General features: G+C 46.8%; 1 protein-coding gene and 1 pseudogene across 1 annotated transcript in view; both read right to left on the bottom strand.

The window, feature by feature from the left end:
- The window catches only part of LAMB1 (laminin subunit beta 1), a 158928-nt gene that overhangs the window by 124260 nt on the left and 12752 nt on the right, over positions 1 to 21916 (bottom strand). The window contains exons 2-4 of the mRNA XM_060246076.1: positions 21296 to 21395; positions 11887 to 12059; positions 3774 to 3909 (exon numbers count right to left, since the gene is read on the bottom strand). Of these exons, the coding sequence (XP_060102059.1) occupies positions 3774 to 3909; positions 11887 to 12059; positions 21296 to 21395 (409 nt within the window). The remainder of the gene's footprint in view (positions 1 to 3773; positions 3910 to 11886; positions 12060 to 21295; positions 21396 to 21916) is intronic.
- On the bottom strand, positions 4294 to 4385 carry LOC132576717 (U2 spliceosomal RNA; annotated as a pseudogene).

Consider the following 21916-nt stretch of genomic DNA (forward strand, 5'->3'; position numbering starts at 1 on the left):
ATCAAAGATGTTTGACTCCACAGAACGCAATTGGTCAGTGTGGGACAAAGAAGTCTCCACCATTAACTTAGCCTTAACAACTTGGCGGCAATGGCTGGAGAGCATGGAAGTGCCTTTTGAAATTTGGACAGACCACAAAAACTTAGAGGTGCTTAAACTGGGAACAAACTGGGAACGAAGCAGTTGAGGTTCTTTCCCAAGTTTAAGTTCAATCTGATTCACCTCCCAGGGAAGTGCCGACACCTTATCCTGCCTCCCTCAGCACAAAAGCCAGCGTGAGGAGACCGCTGACACTATGTTCATGCCCTCACAGATAGGAGAGGCTGTTATTACTCACAGCTGAGCTAAGCGAGGTCCACCTCCTGCTTGGTATGGACAATGAACTGTTAGAAAAAATCAAGGCAGAGTCACTGGTGGAGGGGGAGGTGGACTTTAGAAAAGACCTAGAACAAAAAGAAGATGAGTGTCTGCACAAAGATGGCAGACTCTACATTCTAGCAAGCCTTCGAAAAGATATTTTGCAAGGATTTCATGATAGTAAACTGGCTGGTCATTTTGAGGATGTGAAAACATTGCATTTAGTTCAAAGACAGTTTTGGCAGCCAGGTATGAAAAGAGACATTTCTCAAAATGTTGCCACCTGTCCTGTGTGTGTTGTGGTAAAAAAAAAGAGGGAGGGAACCCCTGGCAAACTGCAACCACTAGAAATAGCAAAGAGGCCATGGCAGTGATTTCTATGGATTTTATTACTTATTTACCCCCCCCCCCCCCCAGCAAAGGAAAAACGGTGATCTCAGTGGTAGTAAACACTTTTTTAAGCAAACCCACTTTATCCCATGTGCCAAATTAACCACTGCTAAGTCGTTGGCTAAGCTATTCCTGAAACACACTGTGAGACTACATTCCTTCTCTGAGAAAATCATCTCCAACTGGGGTCCTCAGTTTGTGGACAATTTCTGGAAAGAATTTTGTAAGCTAACTGACACCGAGCGGGGGCTAAAAGTTCAGGCTACCACCCCCAAGCTGACAGTCCATACCATACCATAGACCTTTATTGGCATTAATACAAGAATGCAGTATACTTTGTGACACTATAGAATATAATAAAACCTTAAAAAACCAGCAAAAGTTAAATGACATAAAATAGCAGTAGGCTGTGCATGAGTAAAAGCCTCTCTGATTTGGATCGCAAGCTGTAAAAAGCAAGCAACGTGAGCGGTGACAAAGTTGTGTTTCCCGTGGAGTAAAAAACGAACCTTGGCATTGTCAGAAAGGTCTTGGTGGTCAGAGAGCAGTGCATCTAGGTATCTTGCACGTGGACTGCTATAAAAAGGGCAGTCCAAAAGAACATGAGGGACCGTTTCGATGACTCCTTGGCTACAAGGGCATCGTCTAAGATTGCGGGGGATTCTGTGGTGTCTTCCGAAAAGGATGGCCGATGGTAATGCATTAAATCTAGCCAGCATGAATGCTCTTCTTTGGTGAGGATCAGTTAAAAAGAGGAAATAGGGAGCTAAAAGCCCAGTCAATTAGAGAGAGTTAATCAACAGTTGGAATAATTTTTGAGATGTTTTATAAATTTTCAGGAGGACAATTGGGTAGATTTATTGCCTTTTGTTGAATATGGTTATAATAACTGTCTGCACAGCTCCACTCAAGCTAGCCCTTTCTTGATTGTAAATGGATATGAAGGGAAACCTTTCCCAGATCCACCAGGAGGCAGCCAGAAGGGTGACAAACTTGCAAACATGGTGGGCTGATTTAGTGAAACATCCAACTGAACCTTAATAAAGCTAAAGAGACATACAAATAAACTGCATGGCCCCATGTGGGACTTAAAAGTGAGTGATTTTGTTACATCTCTACTAAAAACTTACCAAGTTGCCAACAGTAAAAAAAACCTGGGATGGAAGTACTTGGGTCCTTTCCCAGTTAAGAGACTGATGAAGTGACAGTTGAAGTAATTCTGCCTAAAACTCTACAAAATGTGCACCTGGTTTTTCATTGCAGTTTGCTGAAAAGGGACCTTGGCAACAATGTGACGCCCAAAGACAGCAGTACCTCCACTGATTATGATTGGGACTCAGCCTCACTATGAAGAGATTTTGGATTCAAAAATAAAAAAGGGGGATGCTATACTACTCTGTGAAATGGACCCATTTCCCACTATCGCATAATGAGTGGGTCTGGTGATGAAGGCATCTAGACTGACTTAGAAATTTCATAAACTGTATCCAGACAAACCAGGGGAACAGGTGAATAGATTTTCAGAGGGGCAGAATTTCAAGAACTGAGTCTTACCATGATTGCATTACTTATGATTTTACTCTGATTTTGCCATGTTGTCATGTCTGGAGGACTTTTATGTTTTGCTTTGATTCTGTCTGCACTCTGTAACTTTGTATAAGTAACCATTCCACCCTAGCCGGCTACACACATTCCTTCTCTAAGTGGTGGTCGCCAGTTATCTACTCAGCTAGAGAATTTTAACTTTCGCTTTTAGAAAAGCTGTCTGAACATTGAGGGGGGGGGGAGAGACTGAAGGTGTCTGTCTTTGAATATTAAGCTCACCAGGACTTAGGCACTTAAGGCCTACATAATTAATGGTCTTTTGTAATCTATAAAAGTGTAACCTGTTCAGTACAGGTCAGTTTTAGCAAGACCCGTCTTTACTGTTGACGTGCTCATCATTTAAATAAAACCTAATTTGATTTACATCAAAGAGGTGGACTTAATGATTGCTGCACAGAACCTGAAAGTCACAAGCAGACAGCAGCAATACCAACTGTCTGCTGGTTTAAACATTTACAATAGCCATTCAAGTTTGAAAGTCACAGTAAATATGGTGTTGCAATACAGATTTATGTGGTAAGAATACTAATGTAACACTTGGGTACTTTTCTTCACAGGAGTTGCACAGTCATGTTAAATCTAGTACTCTAGCGTCTGAGTACCATAAGAGCCAGAAAATCCTTTGTTCATTCATATAGTGTCACCTTATACCATGAACCTTCCCAGACAACACTCTGGTGAAGGGGCTTAATCCAGGAACCTGAGGATATCTACCAAATGTAGAAACCCTCAGGGCTTGCTGCTCCATCGAACACCTTCACCCAACCTCTTCTCCAACAGCCGGTAGCTACCAGCAAGGCTCAGAGCAGTTGAGGCTAGTATGCAAGCATTCTCCTTCCTTCTCTTACCTACTCTCCCCAATTCTAGTTCTCAAGGGGTGGCAAAGTGAGAGGGAAGAAGAAACAAAAGGGCAGAAATCCCCATTGAGGTGTAAGGAACAGCAGAACCTATACAGAAATATCTTTAAAGTCTTCTTTCCCAGTTTCAAAGTTCGACAGTTCTATATTGGAAAATCACGTTATAACACATGCCATAAGCCACTGTATAACAATGCATCAAAGACCTGAAACAGGGAATATTGTACCTGTTCAGCAATGGAATGATTCCGAGTAAAACATTTCCTCACATTCTCAGAGGAGAAAAAGATCAGGGCTAGTGTGTGAAAGCTATCTTTCTCGATAATATCTTGATCTGTTGTTTCCCCCACAAATACTTTGTATAGAAAAATGTTGCCTGAGCAACTTAAATTACAGGCTCTAGTTTTAAACCCCCCCCCCAAACAAAAAAAGCTCTTTTGTGTTTAAGACAATGAAAGTAGGAAGCGGAAGTCGTAATTACAAGGCAGAGATCATTATGAACACACAGAAACCAAGGGCAACCTGTTTTGTTCTTGGACAACTATTTCCACACAAACAGCTTACCGTTCTCTGACTGCCACCACAGTTTGAGCCGGTTTGGAGCAAAGGTAGTAACCACATTTTCAATTCGGTGGCTGTCAGGATTGATTGTCTCATGGAATGGATCCCGTGAATCACATATAAAACATTTTTTATCCTCCTGTAATTAAACAGATTCATCAGTCAGTCGTGTTGAGGCTTTCATCCTGCTCCACACAATCCGCCAGCTACACAATTCAAAACTGCATATTTGAAGAACCTTTTAGTATATGCCATCTGGACTTAGTGACATATTACTTTTTATTTTGTCTACAAGCTCTAAGACTCAGCTTCCGGCATATCTATTTCACTTAATACTTGATATGCCCTTCCTGAAATAAAAAGGAAGAAAGAAAGATTGTCCAACATTTTTGTCAGTGAAGCCTGAGGTAAACTGATAAGAACAGACTGACTTTATTTAGAGAATGTTTGTCGCTTTAAAGGCAAAAATAAAGAGAAAGTGAATAATAAGGATCGTGCATAGCCCCTAATTACCATGCATGATGTAGGATCCAGAGAAGAAGAAAGTGAATAATAAGGATCATGTGTAGTTCCCAGATACAACACTTGATCTTAGCCAAAAGGCCAAGAAGCGACTGAGGTAAAGATTTCATTCAGCTTCTGTTCAGTCTCTCTATCCTCCTTTGGCAATTCTTTGTTCTCCTGTAGTCCAACCACCTCTCTGACTGACTTCCCACTTTTGATGAATGTAAATAAATAAAAAAAATGTTTGCAACATTTTTTGCACCACAGACCTCAGATTCTTTCTTTTGTAAACTAATCTGCTCACTGATTGTGCTCTTTTTGGTTGTCTTCATTTGGGCAAGACTGCTGCTTTTTAAAGGAACTCTTGCTACTTACTTATGATAGCTTAACTTGACTGTACTCATGAACCAGACAGTACTGCTGAATTTCTACTACTGTTGTTCTGAACAGCCTATTTCTCTCCCAACTTTCTTTTAACTCATCCAGTCTTTTATGGAAGTATCACTTTTTGAAATTATACTCAAGCAAGTTGGACTTTCTGGGCAATTTTCTACTTGAATTTACATGTTGAATTGGACTGCACAATCGGTTCATCAACAAATGCAACTTCCAGAAGAGGGTGGGCCAAACTGTGGCTCGGGAGCCACATGCAGCTTTTTCACACACGTTGTGTGACTCTCGGAGGTCAAGGATGAACTTAATGCAGGCTTACTCTCAAGTAAGTGTGCTTAGCATTGGGACCTCAGTCAGTCTTTGTCCCATAGGTAGGCGACTACTTCCGCCATGTTGAAGTGGGGAAGGAGGAGGAAATACTCAAGCTTGCAAGCTCTTCTCCTCCACCACAGAGGTCACCTGAGGCCTAGAGCAGGGAAAGACAGCACAAGAGTTGAGGGAGTGCCAGTCCACTAGAAGAAGTGCCAGCCAAAATGGTAATTAAAGAGGGTGGCATAGGGTTCCCTCTTAGTTTCATAGCTCTTGTAGAAGCTGTACTTACTAAAGCAAAGAGAGATGCATAATATTGTTAATGGTGGTCAGTGATTTATATGGTACAAGTGTGTTTCCTTCTCCCTCTGGTACAAAAAAATAATTCCCTAACCTTTCCTATGCTGGTCTTATGAGGACTATTATACCCAGCTTTTGCTTTTTAAAACATCTCCTTCTAGGACAATTGTGTTGTATACTGCATTCATATGTATTTTATCTTTCTGTGCAAAGAAAGTATTAAGAGCTTTAATAAAGTGTGTGTAATATTTATTCATGTCTTGTGGCTCTCAAACATCTGACATAAGAACATAAGAGAAGCCATGTTAGATCTTGAAGGTGACCATGCTTGTGGCCGCCACCACCTCCTGTGGCAGTTAATTCCACATATTAATCACCCTTTGGGTGAAGAAGTACTTCCTTTTATCCGTTTTAACCTGTCTGCTCAGCAATTTCATCGAATGCCCACGAGTTCTTGTATTGTGAGAAAGGGAGAAAAGTACTTCTTTCTCTACTTTCTCCATCCCATGCATTATCTTGTAAACCTCTATCATGTCACCCCTCAGTCGACTTTTCTCCAAGCTAAAGAGCCCTAAGCGTTTCAACCTTTCTTCATAGGGAAGGTGTTCCAGCCCTTTAATCATTCTAGTTGCCCTTTTCTGAACTTTCTCCAATGCTATAATATCCTTTTTGAGGTGCGGCGACCAGAACTGCACACAGTACTCCAAATGAGACCGCACCATGGATTTATACAGGGGCATTATGATACTGGCTGATTTGTTTTCAATTCCCTTCCTAATAATTCCCAGCATGGCGTTGGCCTTTTTTATTGCAAACGCACACTGTCCTGACATTTTCAGTGAATTATCTACCACGACCCCAAGATCTCTCTCTTGGTTAGTCTCTGCCAGTTCACACCCCATCAACTTGTATTTGTAGCTGGGATTCTTGGCCCCAATGTGCATTACTTTGCACTTGGCCACATTGAACCGCATCTGCCACGTTGACACCCACTCACCCAGCCTCAACAGATCCCTTTGGAGTGCCTCACAATCCTCTCTGGTTCTCACCACCCTGAACAATTTAGTGTCATCCGCAAATTTGGCCACTTCACTGCTCACTCCCAACTCTAAATCATTTATTTATTCTATGCAGCTCTTATGTTAAGCGAGTTTGGCCACCCCTGTTCTAGAAGGTTCCTGGGCACCAAGCAGGATTAAATCTAAGGTTGCTGCTTGTTCTGTTGACTCCATGACTGGTCCAGGGCATAGACATTTATCTAGAAACTTTGCCTTTTTGTTGCAATCCAAAATTACATTTACTTAATCTGTGTGATGGTGTTTTTAGTCAAAGTACTACAATACTTTCTCCTTTGGCTGCCTCCCTGATTTCTTTATCTATCTCAAGAGCAGCAATCCCTTCTGTTTCAAAATGCTTTTGATATGCATTGATATGCACACAAAGAACCCTAGCTTCTTCATATTGGCTTCTAGCATTAGTAAATAAACTCATGTATATTGCATCCCACTGCATAACTCCTGTGTGTATGCAATTTCTTCTTTTCACCTGTTTAAGCAGTTATGATTTATTCCCATATGCACCAGTTCTAGCCCTATTCCTATTTAGGTGGCATAAAATATTTACATCATCATCCCTAAGGGATGAGACATCCTCAACCAGATGTTTTCCAGCTGTTCTTAGCCCCACCCACCCTTAGAAGTTCTCTGCCTCTTTCTTTGATTTTTCAGAAAAGTAATGTTTCTTTCTGATTTGCAAACCAGATACATTTCCTTTCTTATGGTTATTTTCTACTGGATTATATGATGCCTATCTTCTTATACAAGGTCCTAGAAAAAGAATTCACTCTTTCAGCTCTATATCTGTAACTATAATGAAGTTGCTAGAATATATTAAGCAAGAAATTGGATGAGGAAATAGTCTAGACAGAGTTCATACGATGCTTTGGGGAGAATAAATCCTGGATGTTTCTTACTAATACATTTGGACACATTGTGCACAGTAAGTGCCCTGTAACACTCCTAAATTAAAAAAAAATCAACAAAAGAATATCACAGTGCAATCCTAAACAAAGTTGCAACCTTCTAAGCCCATAGAGTTCAATACGGACTAGAGTACCTCTGTTTAGAACTTAGAAAATAGCAAGAGCCCAGTAGCACCTTTAACAACATTTGTGGCAGGGTAAGAGCTTTTGTGAGTCGCTGCACTTCTTCAGAGAGCGGTGACTCATGACAGCTCATACCCTGCCACAAATTTTGTTAGTCTTTAAGGTGCTATTGGACACTTGCTATTTTTTTTTACTGCTACAGACAAACATGGCTACCCATCTTGATCTGTCTGTTTAGACTGCACCATAAATCGCTAGCACTGAAAACTTTGCACGTATTTGCAATTCAAAGGGACACAGTTGTGATTCGTGCCACATCTTCATATACATCTGAAGACTTCAAGGTGAACTATGAGTTATTTATAATCTGTCGTTGTTGCTGCCATCAAATCACAACTGACAATGCTACCTCACAGGGTCTTCAAGACAAGAGACATTCAAAGGTGGTTTGTCACTGCCTGTCTCCACATCACGACCCTGGTATTCCTTGCTGGTCTCCCATCCAAATACTAAAGGGCCAGCCCTGGTCAGCTTCTGCGATCTGACAAGATTCAGGCTAGTCTAGGCTATCCAGGGCAATTTACTTAGAATACAGATATTTATTTATAATACCTAAGCAAGCAGGCCAAAATTTGACTTCAGCATTATGTTCAGAGGCCCCAGCTCACACTGAAGGATACAGTGATGAGGATGGCCACCTTCAAGAGGGGTTTAGATAAAAATATGGAGCAGAGGTCCATCTGTGGCTATTAGCCACAGTGTGTGTGACACAGAGTGTTGGACTGGATGGGCCATTGGCCTGATCCAACAGGGCTTCTCTTATGTTCTTATGTGACACAGAGTGTTGGACTGGATGGGCCATTGGCCTGATCCAACATGGCTTCTCTTATGTTCTTATGTGACACAAAATGTTGGACTGGATGGGCCATTGGCCTGATCCAACATGGCTTCTCTTATGTGACACAGAGTGTTGGACTGGATGGGCCACTGGCCTGATCCAATATGGCTTCTCTTATGTTCTTATGTGACACAGAGTGTTGGACTGGATGGGCCATTGGCCTGATCCAACATGGCTTCTCTTATGTTCTTATGTGACACAGAGTGTTGGACTGGAGGGGCCATTGGCCTGATCCAACATGGCTTCTCTTATGTTCTTATGTGACACAGAGTGTTGGACTGGAGGGGCCATTGGCCTGATCCAACATGGCTTCTCTTATGTTCTTATGGATGGATGAGATGATCCTTCTTGTTCTAAGTACACGGGAAACTGAAGTATAACTGGAACTTAGAGATGTCTCAATGGGAGCATGGGGTAGCCCTACACTGCAGTCCTAAGCAGAGTGAATACCTAGGGGTGGGCATGAATTGGCCCATGAGCCAAGATTCAGGCTGAACTTGGGCTGGTTCAGAGCTTGGGAACTGATGTGCAGGGAAGGTGCATTCCTCAAATACTTATCAGACCTTTGGCCAGTCTGGCTGTTTGGGGCTTTGGTCTCTCTCCTCAGGCTCAGTTGTCTTGGGCTGCCTCGCACAACCCTTTTAAATGGGCTTCACAAGGGAGCTCGAGACAGCTGGGCCAGCAGAAAGGAGTTTTTAAAATAAGTCATGGTTTTTCCGTTGTCATTGTAAGCTACTCTGAGTCCCCACCAGGGAGAAAAATGGGGTGCAAATGAAGCAACAAATATACACTCTACATTTGGTAGGCCATGTCCTAAAGTGTTTTAATTAAAATTGTTACATTAGAGTCATCATCTGTTCAACACAGCAATACGACAGGATACTTGTTCAATATGGAAATCCAGTTTGGTGTAGTGGTGAAGTGTGCGGACTCTTATCTGGGAGAACCGGGTTTGATTCCCCACTCCTCCACTTGCACCTGCTGAAATGGCCTTGGGTCAGCCATAGCTCTGGCAGAGGTTGTCCTTGAAAGGGCAGCTGCTGTGAGAGCCCTCTCCAGCCCCACCCACCTCACAGGGTGTCTGTTGTGGGGGAGGAAGGTAAAGGAGATCGTAAGCCGCTCTGAGTCTCTGATTCAGAGAGAAGGGCAGGGTATAAATCTGCAATTCTTCTTCTTCTTCTTCTTCTTATTTAAAAGGGAGTAAATACCAGGCAAAAACTATACAACATAGCCTTATTTAACTAAGAAATGGGCCAAAGGGGCTTAACTGTATGGCTTTATACTCTTTAATTACTCAGTTCTTAATTCTACCATAATCAACGACACATTATTTCAGAGCTCTAAAGGAATCTATTTTGGAATAAATAATCTGTAGATTAACTCCTCATGGCAAAGGAGGAAAAATTATGCATATACTAGCTCCCAGCTACAAATACAAGTTGATGGGGAACTGGCAGAGACTGACCAAGAGAGAGATCTTGGGGTCGTGGTAGATAACTCACTGAAAGTGTCAAGACAGTGTGCAATTGCAATAAAAAAGGCCAACCCCATGCTGGGAATTATTAGGAAGGGAATTGAAAACAAATCAGCCAGTATCATAATGCCCCTGTATAAATCGATGGTGTGGTCTCATTTGGAGTACTGTGTGCAATTCTGGTCACCGCACCTCAAAAAGGATATTATAGCATTGGGAAAAGCGCAGAAAAGGGCAACTAGAATGATTAAAGGTTTGGAACACTTTCCCTATGAAGAAAGGTTAAAACGCTTGGGGCTCTTTAGCTCGGAGAAACGTTGACTGCGGAGTGACATGATAGAGGTTTACAAGATTATGCATGGGATAGAGAAGGCAGAGAAAGAAGTACTTTTCTCCCTTTCTCACAATACAAGAACTCATGGGCATTCAATGAAATTGTTGAGCAGTCAGGTTAGAAGCTGACTGGTGGCCCCTGGCCAGCAAGGCACACTCTGCTGCCATGACTGTAACCACCCTAGGGCTTCCAAACCTCCGATCCGGGTGGGGGTTCCCCCTCCAGGGAGGTTCCCAACCCATCTTGACATCGTGGGCGTGAACCTCCCTTGACATCGTTGGTTTTCTATGGTTTTCCCGGATGCTCTAGCCATTTGCAGGGAAAACTCTATGGCGGGGTGGCCAACGGAAGCTCTCCAGATGTTTTTTCCCTACAACTCCCATCAGCCCCAGCCAGCATGGCCAACGGCTGGGGTTGATGGGAGTTGTAGGCAAAAAACATCTGGAGAGCTACCGATGGCCACCCCTGCTCTATGGTGCAACAGGCACCATAGAATTTTTACCTCCCAAATGGCTAGGGCATCCAGGAAAACAATAGTTTTCTCAGAAACGCCTAGAGCGGCCACGAGAGCTGTCGCTGGCGTGATGACGTCACTTCTGGGTGACATCACTGCATCGTGCACGTCCTCTGTACATGTGTGAAAGTCCCCTGCTGGAGAGTGGAGGGGACTTGGCAACCCTAAACCACCCAGTGCCCAGAGGCAGGGGAAATGGGGGGGCACTACAGATGAAAAAGGGGGTGGACCTCCATGTATGCCGCCTGGCTGGCTATGGCCCTGCAGATGATTATCTGTGTTAGTGGGTAGCAAGAGAATAAATAGGAGTCCAGTGGCCCCTTAAAGGCTAACAAAATTTACTGCAGGACACATTATGCATTTTATTAAGTGACCTCTGACTCACTAAAGCTCATGCAGGAATAAAATTTCTACTTTTTAAGGTGTTACTGGATTCTTGTCTTCTTATGATTTCCCCCCTTGTTATTCTGAAGTAGAGCTCCATTTGTGCACCAATGCACTGACAGAACTCTCTTCACTTATACGGAAGACTAACAATAATTTGTGGGGCATCTATGTGCCACTGCAAAGCATCCTGGGATACACTTGTAGCACTGCACGTGGCAGCTTTTTGGGCATCAAAGAACCTTGGGATAGCATTGTCCAAACAAACAGAAGCATAACTATGGCAGAAGATTTTATCACACCTTACTGAACTTGCTTTTCTTCAATACTGAAAAAAATGCAACAGATGAACGGGAGAAGTTTCTACGACAGCACACCCCAAAGGACACATATTTTGTTACAGCTTGAAAAAAGTTGTGTATTTTTCCCTAGGACTATCTGTATTTTGGAACAGAACCCCAAGGAGTTTGAGCTCAGAGTTTTTGCTGGTATCATAGAAAACTTCCAGGGAAGAGCGTTTACACTCCTAATAATCCTGGGAGACAGTGGTTTGATGCACTTAAGGAGCAAAAAACAAACAAGAGCAGGAAACTGCAGGACACAAGCAACTGTACAAACAAACCAAGGCCTGAGGGATGCCGTCTGCTTCCTCTCAGCCCCTAGGCAACACCAGATGTTTCTACTTATCTAGAGAGGGTGTGGGGCTGCTTGGATAGTGAAGGGAAAAAGGGAGGAGGCCGCAACACAGTGACCAATTTTACTTGCATTATTAGAGATTGTGACGATGGGGGAAGGGGAGAAATTTGGGGAATTTCCCCCCCCCCTTTCAAAATTTCTGGTAATTTTACATTTCTAAGTATGCTTAAACGACACTGTCCTCTGAATGTCCAGCTATGGCTTACCTGGAGGTGACTCACAATACAGTATGGTTCAGGTTTTTGTAGCCCACAGGTGGAGGTGACAGAAAGTTCGGAGGCTCGCCCAATTAGCAAGTCTCCTGTAGCCGGATAGCAACTCCCCTCAGCACATCCATGGCTGAATTCTGGTTGCTGACTTACTACAGCAGTCCAGAGGCCTACAAATATGAAAGAGAACCAAGAGCAGATTAGCAGCACAAAGGGAAAACTTTTCAACAGTGGAGATTTCATGATTACAGTCAGCTTACATTTATGTTGCTAGATGTTCTAGATTAAGGGATATCCATTATGTTCTAGATCAGGGGTGGCCAAACTGTGGCTCGGTAGCCACATGTGGCTCTTTCACAACATATTGTGTGGCCCTCGAAGCCCCAAGCGCCCCATTGGTGAGCTTGGAGAGGGCTTGTCTGTTTAAATCACTTCTCCAAGTCAAGGCTGCCAGCAGTTTGGAGAAAGCTGAAGTTGCTTTCTTTCCACCTCTCACTCCATCCTCCTCTCCCACCATCTATTTACTTTCTTTCCACCTTCCTTCTTTTCCTCCTTCCTTCCCGTCCTGTGGCTCTCAAACACCTGATGTTCATCTCTTGCGGCTCTCAAATATCTGACGTTTATTCTATGTGGCTCTTACGTTAAGCAAGTTTGGCCACCTCTGTCAAGTCAGCTGGATTCAATAACGAGTCCTTGGTTGAAAACAAGCTTCTAGTTTATTGAAAGCCGAAAAGTAGACCATGATAACAATTGAAGGACTAAGGTACCAAACATGAACCAAGCATTTTTAAGGTGTAGATCAAAGGATTCCTACGGGCGGGGTACACTAAACAACAGGTTTTCACACTAGGATGTTAATCTCTCATTCTCACACCAAAGCCGTGGCACTCTGTACTCCCACAGCCCTTTTGGTCTGAGAAGGCTCCAACATCTCATTCCCATATCAGCATTTCAAAGTAAACTACCCAACAAAGGCATAGCTAGGAGGAGGGGGGGGGGAAGGAGAGTTAGCTAGCAGCATTCGGTGTTCAGTATGGACCCAGAATCCCTTGCTTCTGAACCAGAGTTAGAAAATATATTCCCAAAAATACAGCAGACTTGACATACTGCCCCCCCTAAGCCCCCCCTACGGTGCGGGCTCGAGGTTGTTCTTGATCATGCTTTCGTGCTTTGAAGCCTGGGGGGGGGGGGCTCTGCACTCCCCCGACCCGAGAGGGGCGGTGATTCCGTTTGATGCCAATTGGTCGAGGTTGGGCTTCGACGCAGCAGGCTGCAATGAAACACAGGGTGAACTTTACCAAGGGCCGGAGGCAAATCTAACTCCACAGTTACTGGGTTAATCACTCGTTTGATCTTGAAAGGCCCTATGAACTTAAAGGCCAACTTTCTGGATGGTTGGGAGAGAGGTAGATTTTTCGTTGACAGGTACACTGAGTCCCCAACCTTTAGTTCCCAGACTGGCACATGAGACTTATCATATTGCTTCTTGTAAGCCTCCTTTGCTGCTTTTAAGTTCTCCTGGATGGAGGGCCAGTATTGGCTAGGTCCTTGCCACCATTGCTCAAACGCAGAACCCGTTTCTGGGCTCTCCCCCCCCCGGCAGCAGCGGGATTGGCTTTCCCTCATATCCCAACACCGTGGCGAAGGGGGAGGCTTTGGTGGAACTGTGGGCGCTGTTGTTGTAGGCGTACTCTGCAAACGGGAGGAGGTCTACCCAGTCTGCCTGGCGTTGGCCCACAAAGCATCGTAAATACTGTTCTAGCACCCCGTTCACTCTCTCCGTCTGTCCATCTGTCTGGGGGTGGTATGCTGAACTTAACCCCTGCTCCATCCCTAATAGTTTGCAGAACTCCCGCCAGAAGGTGGCAACGAACTGAGGCCCCCTGTCACTAATTACTTTGTCTGGGATTGTATGGTGTTTGGCCACGTGATCGAAGAATAGGATGGCCAGCTTCCTGGCTGTGGGTAGTTGGGCACAGGGAATGAAATGGGCTTGCTTGGAAAACGTGTCCACTACCACCAAAATGACCGTCTTCCCCCGTGAAGAGGGGAGCTCTACTATAAAATCCATCGACACAATGGCCCAGGGGCGTTTGGCTGTTTCTAGCGGCTGCAGGAGACCAGGGGGCTTCCCCCCCCTCTTCTTCGCCATTATGCACACTGGGCAGCTGGTCGCGAATTCCGACACGTCCCTTCGGAGGGACGGCCACCAGAACTGCCGGTTTACTAGGTGCAGCGTCTTTACATAGCCAAAGTGGCCCGCCAATTTAGATGAGTGGCAAAGCTGCAAGATTTCTTTTCTCAGATTCATCGGGATGTACAGTTTCTCCCCTTTATACCACAGTCCATCCTTCCCCTTCTGCACCCCCTCAGGCCGCCCGCCTCCCTCCCTCTCGGCCTCTAGAGCGATGCGTTCCCGACTGATTCCGTCCAGCTCCCTCCTCTTTTGCGAGCGGGTGGTGACCATGGCTGCCACTTGTGTGGGGGAAATTAAGGAGTCGACCACCTCTTCCCTCTGGCTTTCGTGCTGCGGGAGCCTGGACAGGGCATCAGCCAAGAAGTTACGTGTCCCCGGGATGTGTTTCAGAATGAAATCGAACTTGGAAAAGAACCCCGCCCATCTGATCTGTTTCTCACTGAGCTTTCTTTTCCCCGTGAGTGCCTCCAGGTTTTTGTGATCCGTCCATATTTCAAATGGCACTCTAGCCCCCTCCAGCCACGATCTCCATGTCTTTAGCGCAAACATGACTGCGAAGGCTTCCTTGTCCCACACTGACCAGTTCCTCTGCTCATCTGAGAATTTCCTTGAGATGTAGGCACAGGGTCGCAATTTCCCCTCCCCATCCCTCTGCATGAGAATGGCTCCTACGGCGACATCGGAGGCGTCGCACTGGACCACGAAGCCCTTGAGCTCGTCTGGGTGACTCAGGACTGGCTCGCTAGTGAACAGTTGCTTGAGCCGGTCGAAAGCCGCCTGGCAAGCGGGTGTCCAGTTAAGCTTCGACCCCGGTCGCTTTGCGTCTTCCCCCTTCCCCTTTGTTTTGAGGAGGTCCGTCAGGGGCAGGGCGATTTGAGCGAACCCCTCAATGAATCCTCTGTAAAAATTGGAGAATCCGATGAAAGATTGGAGCTGCAGCCTGCTGCAGCATTGCCACCCGCTTCAGGTTGGTCTCCACCTCTCCCGCGAGCTGGATCCACCCCACTAGCGTGTCTGGGTGGGCCTGGGTTAGCGCCCGGTCCAGGATGCTGGGGTTCAGCCCGTTGGTGAAGTGTTCAATCTTCATTACTTCGTTCCAATTCCGGGCCCGGGCGGCGTTAGCCTGGAAATCCGCCGCATACTCCCGGATGGATCGGGCCCCTTGCTTCATATTTCGTAGCGCCGAAAGCGCCCTGGCCTCTTGCAGGGGGTCCTCGTATTGGGTCAGTAGAGCTTGCACGAACGTGTTCACGAAGTGCAGGATCGGACTGTTGGTCTCACACAGGCTCACATACCACTTCTTGGCGGCCCCCCGCAACTTCGAGCCCAAATAGTCCACTCGGCTCACTTCATCGGGGAACAGATCTCCCCAATAGTACATGTAACTATTCGCTTGGATTGCAAAATAGTTCACCTCCTCCGGATCCCCGTCGAATGTTGCATCCAGCTCCCGGCTCCCCCCAAGGTCTCGCTGTCTGACCGGGGCGGGGCCCGCCGGCGCTTGGGGCGCCGCCGGCGCCTGGGTGGCCGCCACAGCGGCGGGTGGGGGTTGGCTCGGTCGGCCGCGTGGCCCCCCTGGCCCCGGCTGCTGTTGGCGAGTCCCGGTTACTCCCAACGCTCTCCCCAGTTGGGCGGTCAGGGTCTGTAGTTGGTCCTTGAGGTCCCTCACTGCCCCGTCGACCTCACGGCGCACCATTGACTGGAACATCTGGAAGTCCTCGTCGTGCGGGTCCTTGGGTTTCAGCCCCCCTTCGTCCTCCTCCCCGCACTCTACGCTTTCGCTCCCGCCGCCCGGGGCTTGGGTCGCGGTCGCCTCGGCTCCTTCCTCCGGCTCTCCCGGGTTGGTAGCCGTGGCTTCGGCCAGTTGAACCCGCTTGGTGTGGCGGGTCATGATCGCCTCTCGGCGGATCGGTGCCTGGTCCATCAACGTGGTCGAGGTCCTCGGCTGGTATTGCCGGGGGGTGCCCACCAACTGGAACTGGGGAGGGGAAGCCGCGGTCCTTCTGGCAGTGTGGATGTGCCAGGGTGTCTCGGCCCCCTCCGCTCTGGCTGGGAGTTCCCCGTTGTCCGGAGGCTGATCGGACATCGCCTTTTCAGTTGCCGGAAAGGTTGAACTCCAATAAAGGGAGTCCTTCAAAATGTCAAGTCAGCTGGATTCAATAACGAGTCCTTGGTTGAAAACAAGCTTCTAGTTTATTGAAAGCCGAAAAGTAGACCATGATAACAATTGAAGGACTAAGGTACCAAACATGAACCAAGCATTTTTAAGGTGTAGATCAAAGGATTCCTACGGGCGGGGTACACTAAACAACAGGTTTTCACACTAGGATGTTAATCTCTCATTCTCACACCAAAGCCGCGGCGCTCTGTACTCCCACAGCCCTTTTGGTCTGAGAAGGCTCCAACATCTCATTCCCATATCAGCATTTCAAAGTAAACTACCCAACAAAGGCATAGCTAGGAGGAGGGGGGGGGGGAAGGAGAGTTAGCTAGCAGCATTCGGTGTTCAGTATGGACCCAGAATCCCTTGCTTCTGAACCAGAGTTAGAAAATATATTCCCAAAAATACAGCAGACTTGACAACCTCTGTTCTAGATTAAGGGATATCCGTTATGTACTACAGAACAGAGAAAATCCAGAATAGTAAACATCACCTTAAAACACTCTATCTGGCAATGCTTTTATGAGTTTGCTACCAAACACTTGACTGGAGTCATCAATTCCTGTCCTATGACAGGCTGAAAGCATTCTCAGCTCCATGGCTATTGTGAAACTGGACAACCAGCAACAGCCATAAAATCCACAACACATGACACTGGGATATCTTCACAACCAGACATCCATCTTAAGGTGGAAGAGCCATGACTATAAAATTAATTTGAGTGATGGGAGAAACAGTAATTGGAACCGCCCCATCATTCTAGGGCGCTGCACGCAACCTCATTTCCTCTCCACCTGTGATGAGGGGGATTTTTGCCACCACAGACAAAACTAAGATGAAGAAATAATCATGTTATCACACAGCCATCTCCCGCTTCAGAATACCATGGTCAAGACTCTGAAAGGGGCACATCAAATAGGGAGCTCGAGCCAGTACCTCACCACTGTTTGATCCACAAAAAAAAACCCTCAAAAAACCTTGCCAGAAGTAGCAAAGGAACTCAAACAATTGCTGGGCTGAATCCCGTTGGTGGCCTGCCCATCTGGTTCTGAGGGCTTAATACCCTTGGTCCAGTTACAAGACGAATGAAAGGTAAAGTGTGTCCACATTATTGCCCAATTTGAGTTTTGTAAAAAATACTAGAAGAAAAGGAATAGGCCTAATCTCTCCACACTCCCCCTCCAATTCTGCAATATATATTTCATAACTCAGGGATTATGTTGTCATCCTGGTGACAGCTGTAAAATGGTCAGGAATTCAACTGGTGATGCTTTTCCCGCTATGGAGATGCAGGGGCAAAGAGGGCATAACCCAGGAAATTTCAGCCTTTCAGCATTATGAATCTCTGTTCCAAAACTAAATGCCCTGGGTTTTAAACCCAGTTAAGGTTGGGGGGATTGCCTTCCCTACACAACTGCACACTCCTTTTATTTGGGAATTAACATGGTTGGATGGAAGCAGTGGCTGGCCCACTGCATGAAACCAGATATTGGCCTGAAGGACTGCTAAAAGTTTGAAACAGCACACTTGTTCTTGGGGTTTTCTTCAGGCCCATAAGGTGCACAGCACTAGTCTAGCCACTGGGGTTGGTTGTAATAATTCCAGGGAGGGGGGCAGAACTTCTCTCTCAAGGGGCAGAGGTAGGAGAGACTGGACTTTCAGAGGGGGAAATGGCCTTCAAATAGGGTTGCCAAGTCCAATTGAAATATCTGGGGACTTTGGGGGAGGAGCCAGGAGACATTGGGGTGGAGCCAAGATCAAGGCTGTGACAAGCATCGTTGAACTCCAAAGGGAGTTCTGGCCATCACATTTAAAGGGACGGCACACCTTTTCCATGCCTTCCTTCCGTAAGAAACAATGAAAGATTTTAAATGTAATAACTTTGCACTCTGTTTATTGTTTTATCGTTTGTTGTGAGCCGCCCTGAGCCATTTTATGGGAAGGGCGGGATATAAGTCATAGAATAAATAAATAAATAAATAAGATAGGGGCACCTTCTTTTGGGGCTCATAGAATTGGACCCCCTGGTCCAATCGTTTTGAAACTTGGGAGATATTTTGGGGAGAGGCACTAGATGCTGTACTGAAAATGTGGTGCCTCTACCTCAAAAAACAGCTCCCCCAGAGCCCCAGATACCTGCAATCAATTCTCCATGATTTTCTATGGGAATAAATCTCTATAGGGAATAAGAGTTCCCAGCAGACATTTCCCTCCCCTCTCCCCGCTTTCTGACGACCCTGAAGCGGGGGGAGGTCCTCCAAACCGGGGGGGGGGGATCCCCTGCCCCCACCTGGGGATTGGCAACCCTAACTTCAAAGCCCGCAGTTCCTTCTCGTGGGGGTGCGGGGAACACAATCCAGCTGCGCCCGGGATCTTCCAGCAGGCAGTTAAAGCCATACGGCGCCAGACGCCTCCTCTCCCCAAATGGGGGGGGGAGGCACGTCTGCAGGCACACAGCCTCGAGCAGTGTTCTGTTCACCAAGAAGAGGCAGAAACCCGGCAGAAAGGCTCATGGCGCCAGACCTCTTCTTCTTCAAATCTGGGTCAAAATTACCTTGGCTTCATATTGGAAACAACCAGAAACACCTCCACTCCAGAACTGGTGCTTAAAGGTGTGGGATGTCCTGAAACAGGACAAATTAACTACTACTATTGCTATGCTAGATGACACTAAAGCAGGAGATCGGTTTATACAGAAGTGGTTCTCCTTCCTTAACTATGTAAACAATGCTGATACTGTATTTGGAAAACTGCCGGCAAAATATATGAATTTTATGATTTATTAACCTGGAATTAGTTGTAACTCATTGTTATACGAATTGATACTTTTTTGTACTCCTTAAGGATGCCTCTTTCGAAATAATATGTGGACAATATCAAACGGGATGGTACATGTAAAGCAATGTTATGGACCCCTGGTTGGGGTGAGTTTTTGGTTATTGTATTGTTAATTAAAAATTTAATAAAAAAAATTTAAATTAAAAAGAAAGGCTCGTGGCAAACCAAAAGGCTCCACAAGAGGGGTGCATTCGGAAGGTAGCTCCCGGGGAAACGAGGATGGATGTTCTAGGCTCCCAGAAGTTTAGGATGGCTTCAGAGAAACGAGGTTTGCAAATCCAGCTGAGCTGAGCTGGGCTATAGACTGGGTCTGCGGCCGCGCGCCCCCGCCTTCCCCAGGTTGCAACGAGAAGCGCCTCCCTTCCCTTTCCCACCGGCCGTTTCGAAGGGGGCGCGCGCTGCCCAAATCCAAGGGATCGATCTTAGCGCGCGGGTGAGATGAAAGCAAAAGGCGCTCTTCCTCTTCGCCGGCTCCGGCACTCGTGTTTGCTGAAAAGCGGGAAATGCCGTCTCCAAAGGGGGGCAGGAACACTGTACAGGACAGCCCCCACCCCCCCACCCCGCCAGTACAAAAATATCAAAAATCTTGTGCAAGACACACGCTCTTGAAGAGTTTATACAAAATTCAGTAAACTGTATTGTGTCATATAATGAACAGCCTACAAAAGTAGGCATCCATTCATACAAGCAGAAATTAAAGCCAAGCCAGAGTCTCAAGTACAGTGTTTCAGGTAGGCTTCCCAATCCCCAGGTCCCAGCGGGGGATCCCCTGGTTTTACAGGCTTCCCCCCCCCCCCGCCCCCAGCCAGCTGGCCGGAGGGGGAAGCCCTGCCCCCATCTATTATTCCCATAGGGAATTGATCTGCGGGTATCAGGGGCTCTGGGGGGGGGGGCTGTTTTTGAGGTAGAGACACCAGATTTTCAGTATAGCATCTAGTGCCTCTCCCCAAAATACCGCCCAAGTTTCAAAACGATTGAACCAGGGGGTCCAATGATATGAGCCCCAAAAGATGGTACCCCTATTCTTCATTATTTCCTATGGAAGGAGGGCATTTTAAAAAGTGTGCTGTCCCTTTAAATGTGATGGCCAGAACTCCCTTGGAGTTCAATTATGCTTGCCACACCCTTGTTCCTGGCTCCACCCCCAATGTCTCCTGGCTCCACCCGCAAAGTCTCCTGGCTCCACCCCTAAAGTCCCCAGATATTTCTTGAACTGGACTTGGCAACCCTAGTTTCAGGGAAGAGCCCTCGGTCTCTTCATTTTCCAAATAGAGTATTAAGACTCAATAATAAAGTTGAGTCAACTTGAGTGGAACTTTATTATTGAGTCTTAGTACTCTATTTGGAAAATGAAGAGACTTGTGAGGGCTCCTCCCTGAAACACTGTACTTGAGACTCTTGTTTGGCTTTAATTTCGGATTGTATGGATGGATGCCTACTTTTGTAGGCTGTTCGTTATATGACACAATACAATTTACTTAATTTTGCATAAGCTATTCAAGAGTGTGTGTCTAGCACAATATTTCTGTATTCCATATATTGTGCTGCCATTGTTCCTTTGCCCCCCCCCCCAAGTAGGCAAAACAGCAATAAAGCAACCTAACACACACCCACACCCCACACACATTTTCAGTGCAATCATATGCCGAGTTGCTCCAGATTTCCCTGGGGATAGACCGGATTCTCAGAACAGGGTTGCACCGTTACAGCCTCGACAAGCGCGTGCGCGAGATTGCAGCCCTGGTCCCAAATGCAGCTCAGCGGCACATCCAGGCAAACGTGCTGAGGACTAGCATCCTTACGGCAGCGTGAACTTTGAATGCAACGCGTTAAAAAAAAAGTCCGCGGTCTGAGCGGTTTGCAGATGAACCTACACCGGAGCGGCAAGCCCGTGCCCCAAGGAGCCTGCAGTGTCAAGGGGGGGGGGGTGTTAAAAGACAATCGAGACGACGAGGAAGGCACGCAGCTGAACAAAACCGACTCCCCCCCCACCCCCGCTGAACCAGAACCCCTTCGCGCGCCGTCCCCCCCTCGCCTGCTCCAGTCATTTCTTTCCCGCAACGACCCCCACTTCTCTACAACTTTTCAATAGTTTGCAAAGGGGACGGTGGGGAGAGAGACACAAGTTCTTCTTAAACCAGAGCTCGCTCTCGGCTGGGATCCGCCGCCGACATTCCAACAAGCCAGCAGCAGATGAGGGTTTTTTTTACCTAGGAAGCAGCAGCAGCAGAAGTGCACCTGGAAGAGGAGCCCCATCGCCTTCCTCCTGCTCGGGCAGAAGAAAGTCGCCGCCCAGCTCCGCTCGCCTTTCTGCAGAAGAAACAGCCCGCGTAAGTCGAGAGGAGAAAACGGCGAAGCAAGCGGGACTTGCAGCTCCGCTCTCCTGACGCTTTAGCGCCTTCTCCTGCGTGCAGCCATCCAGGCACTGCGGCCGAGAGGGAGGCTCCCCCCCCCCCCCCCACGCAAGCTGCAAGCCAGCCCTCTCCAGGGGCGCAGGCTGCAGAGACCCTCCGGGGCTGCCCGAGGACGCCTGGCCTTTGTCTCCCGACAGCTGTTTACTTCCCCCTCGGGCGAGCTGCTCCGCGCCTGCAGGTTATTCCTGGTCCAAATGTTTAGATTGGGCGCCTCGCTTTGCCGTGCTCGTGGGTTGGGTCACACTTCCGAGGGAGCAGTCAAGCGGCGTCCAGCGACACCTGGAAGACAAACGTTTATCCCAACGCGAATTTAACAGACTGAAGGACCTCTGGTGTTCTGGAAGGTGGCGTGTAACATATGCTGCGTTTCCCTGTTCCAATAGAATTTAGCAACCATTTCAACATGTAACAGGATGG

The sequence above is a fragment of the Heteronotia binoei genome, chromosome 8 (genome assembly GCF_032191835.1).
Source record: "Heteronotia binoei isolate CCM8104 ecotype False Entrance Well chromosome 8, APGP_CSIRO_Hbin_v1, whole genome shotgun sequence".
Lineage (NCBI taxonomy): Eukaryota > Metazoa > Chordata > Lepidosauria > Squamata > Gekkonidae > Heteronotia > Heteronotia binoei.